The 9,039-nt window shown below is 39.3% G+C and overlaps 1 protein-coding gene across 1 annotated transcript; it reads left to right on the forward strand.

The window, feature by feature from the left end:
- The first annotated feature begins 3,232 nt into the window (after positions 1 to 3,232).
- On the forward strand, positions 3,233 to 8,742 carry LOC132556285 (uncharacterized). The gene is made up of 2 exons (XM_060220669.1): positions 3,233 to 3,563; positions 7,910 to 8,742. The coding sequence occupies exons 1-2, from the start codon at positions 3,233 to 3,235 to the stop codon at positions 8,740 to 8,742; spliced, it is 1,164 nt and encodes a 387-aa protein (XP_060076652.1).
- Positions 8,743 to 9,039: the final 297 nt, after the last annotated feature.

The raw sequence follows: 9,039 nt of genomic DNA on the forward strand, positions 1-9,039 counted from the left end.
CTATTGTCAGTCTATTTTCATTGCAAAATCAAGTGTTCTGCTCACTATACTGGTGTTAGATGTATGGAACGTCACGGTTGACCGAATCACCTCACAATCCTGCCAGGTAAGTCTTATGTTTTTAAAATTCAGCACTGTTTGGGATATTGAGCGAGGTAAGAGTGCGAGTAATTTCATATTTTTCGCGTTTCGGAGAATAGCGGAAAATAATTGTCCTATACGTACGGTATTCGGGTATCTTCGTGAGAGTTGTATGGTCCAATGGGAGTGCGACGCGTTGTCCGCACGTGCAAGTTAACAAAGTGTGTAAGGGTAGGCGAGGTATCGGGCACTCTAGCCGTGGACACCCACAAGTACAGTCAAGAGAAATTTTGCCAAGTATTACATTTTTAACTGTATTTATTTCAGTACGGAATGGCTTTGAGTTGTTAAAAATCCAACGCGCTGAGCTTTAAGCATTGAGGGTTGGTACACTTCCTGTTTTCCTGATAGGTTTTCAGGTTGAGTGGCTCGCTTAGCTCTTTTTATCTACTCAAGCTATTCCTGGGCGGAATGTATGCGGGTGTAAGAGTCGTTTGTGGAGTTATGAAAAATGTCCAAGTTTGTAAAGATATGTATTCTTGTCTTTATATTTCGTAATAAACGCCGGGTGACACTCTATTGTCCACTACTGGCTAGCGGCAGTCTTGTGTTGGAGTTATTGTTAAGAGATGAGTATAGAGAGGACAATAAGCGTTCGATATCATTGTCACTATCTGTATACAAAGATATCGCTGTAACGGAAAATGTAGTATAGTCTAAATGTCTGTATTAGTGGGCAAAATCCCTGTATTAGGTAATGTATTATAGGTCAAATGTCTCTACTAGTAGGTAATACCCCGGTAATGTAGTATAGGTGAATTGTCTCTATTAGTAGGTAATACCCCGGTAATGTAGTATAGGTCACACGTCTCTATTAGTAGGTAATACCCCGGTAATGTAGTATAGGTCACACGTCTCTATTAGTAGGTAATACCCCGGGAATGTAGTATAGGTCATATGTCTCTATTAGTAGGTAATACCCCGGTAATGTAGTATAGGTCATATGTCTCTATTAGTAGGTAATACCCCGGTAATGTTGTATAGGTGAATTGTCTCTATTAGTAGGTAATACCCCGGTAATGTAGTATAGGTCACACGTCTCTATTAGCAGGTAATACCCCGGTAATGTAGTATAGGTCATATGTCTCTATTAGTAGGTAATACCCCGGTAATGTAGTATAGGTCACACGTCTCTATTTGTAGGTAATACCCGGGTAATGTAGTATAGGCCATATGTCTCTATCAGTAGGTAATACCCCGGTAATGTAGTATAGGTCATATGTCTCTATTAGTAGGTAATACCCCGGTAATGTTGTATAGGTGAATTGTCTCTATTAGTAGGTAATACCCCGGTAATGTAGTATAGGTCACACGTCTCTATTAGTAGGTAATACCCCGGTAATGTAGTATAGGTCATATGTCTCTATTAGTAGGTAATACCCCGGTAATGTAGTATAAGTCATATGTCTCTATTAGTGGGTAATACCCCGGTAATGTAGTATAGGTCACACGTCTCTATTTGTAGGTAATACCCGGGTAATGTAGTATAGGCCATATGTCTCTATCAGTAGGTAATACCCCGGTAATATAGTATAGCTCACACGTCTCTATTAGTAGGTAATACCCCGGTAATGTAGTATAGCTCACACGTCTCTATTAGTAGGTAATACCCCGGTAATGTCGTATAGGTCATATGTCTCTATTAGTAGGTAATACCCCGGTAATGTAGTATAGGTCATATGTCTCTATTAGTAGGTAATACCCCGGTAATGTAGTATAGGTCACACGTCTCTATTAGTAGGTAATACCCCGGTAATGTAGTATAGGTCATATGTCTCTGTTACTAGGTAATTCCCCGGTAATGTAGTATAGGTCATATGTCTCTGTTAGTAGGTAATACCCCGGTAATGTAGTATAGGTCTTATGTCTCTATTAGTAGGTAATACCCCGGTAATGTAGTATAGGTCATATGTCTCTATAAGTAGGTAATACCCCGGTAATGTAGTATAGGTCATATGTCTCTGTTAGTAGGTAATACCCCGGTAATGTAGTATAGGTCATATGTCTCTATTAGTAGGTAATATCCCCGGTAATGTAGTATAGGTCATATGTCTCTGTTAGTAGGTAATACCCCGGTAATGTAGTATAGGTCTTATGTCTCTATTAGTAGGTAATACCCCGGTAATGTAGTATAGGTCACACGTCTCTATTAGTAGATAATACCCCGGTAATGTAGTATAGGTCATATGTCTCTGTTAACTAGATAATTTTCCACGCACATTTATTTTTTATTCGCCCGTTAAAATTCCGTATTAATGATCGTAAGACCAGTTTAGTAAATAAATAAATAAAGCAAGATTTTAGTTTTTCTGTGGCATCCAGGAAGTTTCACTGCTTATCGTGGAAAGATCCGAGTGTGTTGGTATAGTTTGTACACCAAAACTCCAACAGGATTATCTTTTGTTAGTGTATGTAGAGTTGGGCTTGTTTAGTAACACTGAAACAACAAACGGGTAGACTTATATGGGACCACTATGGAATGTTTAAACTTGACCTGTTCCTGTAAATACACAACCTCACTCGTACGACACCGAATACGGGTGTGATCTCCGGTTTTTGAACAACTTCATTACATAAAGACCATATCTTGGTGACGATCTGTCAGAGTTATAGGTATTGTAATCTGATTATCTACCCATGAGTACCTCGCGAGTCCAAGTGCTCAGGGAAATAACTTTCAATAGGTCCCAGGCAGTGCTGCTACCGACCCAGTATACCCGCTCAGGGGAAAACCTGTCCAACAGGTTAGCAGGTTTTACATTTAGAATTCCAGGTTTAGACTAGAATGAGAGTGGAGCAATTTACACAATAACTGACAATTAGAGTGGACGGGATCTCGTGGTGAATGACTATTATATCGGCGAGTTTATATATATTCATGGTCAGACTGACCACAGGCTGAACTCGTGTGGTTTACCCATGAGGCTTCAGACAGTCGTTCTGCTCGCCCACGAATAGTCCTGTAGATTCCTCAACATGTGAATATCTGTGATTAGAAAATGGAGCAATAACACAAGGATAGCATTTCTGGAGCTAAGGAACCTGAAGTGTTGTGAAATTGTGGATAAAGAAATCTTATTGACAGTGTAAAATGTCCAGTAGACGTTCTATCAGCCAAAATGGTACAATCAACAGGTCACATTCGGGTAAGCCTGAAGGGAATCGAGCCCAATGGAGTACACAGTCGTTTACCGTGAGCCAACTCCTAAAACAGTTTCCTTTTCCACAGACCGTAAAATGTACACAGCAGTGCATTTTTACCAAAAACAACTCGTCGCTTCCTGTTAACCTGTCACAACCAGTGTATCTCTACCACAAACGAACAATTCGGAAATTGCTCGCTCGTAATGTTGTTTTGGACCCAGAGACTCAACGTTATACAGAAAAGGACGAAACTATCGTCATTCCCGCTGATTACGAAGGTTTGTGTTCAAAACATCAATTATATTGATAATTATAACAAAATCATGCATTTCGATGTGAAGCAGATTTGATATACTGACATAACTCGTTTGTGATACTTCATGCATATAGGTGACACAGGTTATCTTACATCGGTAGATCAACTCTATTTAGGTGACATACAGGTTATCCTACATCGGTAGATCAACTCTATTTAGGTGACATACAGGTTATCCTACATCGGTAGATCAACTCTATTTAGGTGACATACAGGTTATCCTACATCGGTAGATCAACTCTATTTAGGTGACATACAGGTTATCCTACATCGGTAGATCAACTCTATTTAGGTGACATACAGGTTATCCTACATCGGTAGATCAACTCTATTTAGGTGACACACAAGTTACTACAGGTTATCACACAGGTTATACATCGGTAGATCAACTCTATTTAGGTGACATACAGGTTATCCTACATTTAGGTGACATACAGGTAGATCAACTCTATTTAGGTGACATCCTACAGGTTATGACACTACATCGGTAGATCAACTACTATTTAGGTGACATACAGGTGGTTATCCTACATCGGTAGATCAACTCTATTTAGGTGACACACAAGTTATCCTACATCGGTAGATCAACTCTATTTAGGTGACATACAGGTTATCCTACATCGGTAGATCAACTCTATTTAGGTGACATACAGGTTATCCTACATCGGTAGATCAACTCTATTTAGGTGACACACAGGTTATCCTACATCGGTAGATCAACTCTATTTAGGTGTTATCCTACATCGGTAGATCAACTCTATTTAGGTGACATACAGGTTATCCTACATCGGTAGATCAACTCTATTTAGGTGACATACAGGTTATCCTACATCGGTAGATCAACTCTATTTAGGTGACACACAAGTTATCCTACATCGGTAGATCAACTCTATTTAGGTGACATACAGGTTATCCTACATCGGTAGATCAACTCTATTTAGGTGACATACAGGTTATCCTACATCGGTAGATCAACTCTATTTAGGTAACACAGGTTATCCTACATCGGTAGATCAACTCTATTTAGGTGACATACAGGTTATCCTACATCGGTAGATCAACTCTATTTAGGTAACACAGGTGTTCCTACATCGGTAGATCAACTCTATTTAGGTGACATACAGGTTATCCTACATCGGTAGATCAACTCTATTTAGGTGACATACAGGTTATCCTACATCGGTAGATCAACTCTATTTAGGTGACACAGGTTATACTACATCGGTAGATCAACTCTATTTAGGTGACATACAGGTTGTCCTACATCGGTAGATCAACTCTATTTAGGTGACACAGGTGTCAACTCTATTTAGGTGACACAGGTTATCCTACATCGGTAGATCAACTCTATTTAGGTGACACACAAGTTATCCTACATCGGTAGATCAACTCTATTTAGGTGACACACAAGTTATCCTACATCGGTAGATCAACTCTATTTAGGTGACATACAGGTTATCCTACATCGGTAGATCAACTCTATTTAGGTGACACACAAGTTATCCTACATCGGTAGATCAACTCTATTTAGGTGACATACAGGTGACGGTAGATCAACAGACACACAAGTTATCCTACATCGGTAGGTAACACAGGTTATCCTACATCGGTAGATCAACTCTATTTAGGTGACATACAGGTTATCCTACATCGGTAGATCAACTCTATTTAGGTGACATACAGGTTATCCTACATCGGTAGATCAACTCTATTTAGGTGACATACAGGTTATCCTACATCTATTTAGGTGGTAGATCAACTCTATTTAGGTGACATACAGGTTATCCTACATCGGTAGATCAAAGGTGACTACAGGTTATTTAGGTAGACAACTCTACAGGTTACAGGTTATCCTACATCGGTAGATCAACTCTATTTATGTGACACACTAGTTATCCTACATCGGTAGATCAACTCTATTTAGGTGACACAGGTTATCCTACATCGGTAGATCAACTCTATTTAGGTGACATACAGGTTATCCTACATCGGTAGATCAACTCTATTTAGGTGACACACAAGTTATCCTACATCGGTAGATCAACTCTATTTAGAATTGAGTTTTGGATGCTGTTAACATCATTTCTGCTGGTATCAAGTTACGTAGAAGCAACACGTGTAAGCGTGTGTGTACTATTGCACAACTTTCGTCATACGTTAATACACCTCGAAAATGTTTGAAAATGTACATTTTTTTCAACGATGTCGTCGTGTTATGACGTGCCATGGTAAACAGGCGTGCCGTTAAATAGACAAACATTACTCAATACTCCAGCATATGAATTTTTTTTTTATACGTCTTCATTTGCTTGCGAAGTTGTCAGTAGCTGGCAGGCCTGTTAGCTCACCTACCCGAAAAGATTAACCTAAACCCTAAATTAACAGGAGTCAGCTGTGTTCAAAACTTAAAAATATTACTTTAAAAGATACCTCATTTCTTTGATTGTACGAGATGATTGATGGTGTTTTCCCGTTACTGGCCATCCTCACTACGAATCAAAACTTGTACTCCGTGGCAGTTTGTAATACTGTGTGTGACAAATCTGGTGTAGAATCAGTTGTTGAGGTGTTAGACATGACGGGACCAACAAGAACGGGGAAAAGCCCGCCAAATACTCATCATTAACACTGATGGACAATCGAGAATTCGGGTGGATGTGTGTAATGATGATTGTTTTCAAACTTTAGAATGCTAATATGTAATTTTCTGTGAAGAAAGACGTCAGTAAGTCGGAACAACTTTGACTTCATCAATGTCGAAAATAATAAAAATCCAATGTTAATGCCGCTTTCAATACCTATCCCCTATATTTGTTGTTCTGACTTTGGGGCGAGGACACAATGAACACTCTGGACCTAATCCCTTGTGATGATAAGTGTATTGAATGGATGTCTGATAAGTAGGTAACATTACTATAACAAACAACATGGTGGTGGATTATTTCTTCCATGCAAATAATTTCTAATTTTACCATTTTATACAAGGAGAGTTGTTTCCCTTTGATTATGTTTTGTAGATAATCATTCTGTTGTAAAGAGTCCAAATATCTTCAATGTTGACGACAGGAATTTTGGAACAAAACTTAAATATTTATCAATAAAATTTCACGAAAATAATATAATTTTTTTCTGCTTAATTAAAAAGCAAAGTGTCATGATACTTTGCTGGTCACATGTCTATATCAAGTCTGTTCAAATTAATTATCTTGACCCACGTATTTTTCCTTTTTTTAATGCATGATGTTGAACAACTTTCAAGGTCACAGGGGTGGAATATTTAGAGAGCTTTTAGCTACTCCTTTTCAATTTCAAAGTATCAAGACCTCGGGGCATGGTGTTTGTGTAGAAGCAAACACGGAAAATGGGTTTTCAAGTTTGCGGAAATAAACTTATTATTTTCTTTTTAGATGCAGGGCAGGTGACGTCTATTTTAATCTTACCCTCACTGGTGTTAGCGGGACATGTAACCATGTTTCTGGGTGTTGACAACTTGTATGGTATAACTAGTAGAGGGGATCAACGATAGACAAATTCATCACCTTAAAAATAGTCGCCGATATTCGGCCAAATACTGATTATTGTTTACCTCTTTGGTACCTAAATCATCATAAATGAATTCTTTACAAAGAAAATACGACTTGAAATATAACTGACTACATTAACACACCTTACGTTCACTGTGAATGCGAAACAAGACCGGCAACTTCCCCATTGTAGCTATGTGTGTCTGCTGGTATCAAGTAAAAACGCCGTAGGCATGTATTTAGTTACCTTTCTATTGACATGGTTTGTTGTTACATACGTATACTATTTCCGAATCGGATGTCAAGTGCCCACTTAAAAATAATCTCAGACAACATATCTCTTTTCGTGTTGATAGTATTACCGAAATAGGAACAGGGAAACTTAAGTTTTCAAAGGACGTGTTTGATTGGTCGATTCTATTTATTGACCAATCAAATAATTCCTTTAAAAATTAAATTACCCCGTTCCTATTCCTATTTCCTATATAGGTTTTTACTTCACCATAATAAGTCTGGTCGAAACTGTCCCCGAAAGGGTCAAAATGATAGTAATTATATTAAATCACGATGAATCCTATGGTTTTATACCTCCTCTTCCCGGTTCGAAAGATCGGGGGCGTTTTGTGTTTGTGGTGTCTGTTTGTTTGTCTATAGTGAACATTGCAACTGGGTGGGAACATAGTGTTTTATATAAGCACATCTTCTTTCGCAAGTACAAATACATGTACACATGCTTATTTCCAAAATGTAATTATATAACGTAACTTCAATGTTCTTGTTACAGGAAGGTTTCTCCGTTTAAATTCACGGACTGTCAAAGACAGCGAAGGTCATCGGGATCTCGAGAGCTTGTCCCGGAACCATGTACAGGCATTCCTCACACTGACCAAACTGACCGCCAACGTAATAGGGTCTGGTCCGGAGTCTAAAGATTACGACAATGTGAACTATGGCCCCGGGAACGTATTCTTAATAGATCGTGTGTACACGGGTACATCACACATACAAAGTGAAGGCAGACTCTTCACAATCCGGTCCAGCGCCAGAACACAGGTCAGGTATCTCAAGTGTAGGGACGAGAAAAATGTGGATGTCCTTCTTCCCCTGTCACAGACCGGCGAATTTGTGGAGGTCATACCTAACCAAAGTGACGACAGTCGTCTTTCTGTTGACAGCGAGTGTCTGATAGCGACGTCCAAGTTCCCATCTCTGGTCAGATTTCTCAGTGGTAGAAATCGACCTCGACTGACCACATTTAACGGCCTTTTCACATTACTGGATTCGTTCGAGGAGACGACTCTGTTTGGTTGCGTCCTTGACCCTCGTGGATATACAATGATAGAAATTCCTGTATCGTCACCACTCCAATTTCAACTGGCTTTGAATAAGAACGATCTGTCCGTGAATCCAGTTGTGAAAAAAGCGCACAAGTTATGCGAGACGAATGCGCCAGATTTCTGTAGAGATATCAAGTATAAGTTCAAGTTTGCACAGAAAATTACACAAATAAGCGGGCGTAATGTTGGTCCGTTAGACGAAAAGAACCCACATGAAGACACATTGAGTGCCACTAACAGTGCTAGGTTCGGGCTGTCCACGACACACATTTATCTGTAACAACAGGTTCGGAGTGACCGCGACACAAACTTACCAAGTATCAGTGACAACGGCACAAATTTACAGTGTATCTGTGACCACGACACAAATTTACAGTGTATCTGTGACCACGACACAAATCTACAGTGTATCTGTGACCACAAATTTAGAGTGTATCTGTGACCACGACACAAATCTACAGTGTATGTGACTACGACACAAATCTACAGTGTATCTGTGACCACGACACAAATTTACAATGTATGTGACCACGACACAAATTTACAGTGTATCTGTGACCACGACACAAATTTACAG

The sequence above is a fragment of the Ylistrum balloti genome, unplaced genomic scaffold (assembly GCF_031769215.1).
Source record: "Ylistrum balloti isolate Yb309-2 unplaced genomic scaffold, AGI_CSIRO_Ybal_v1 Utg369650, whole genome shotgun sequence".
In the NCBI taxonomy this organism is placed as follows: domain Eukaryota; kingdom Metazoa; phylum Mollusca; class Bivalvia; order Pectinida; family Pectinidae; genus Ylistrum; species Ylistrum balloti.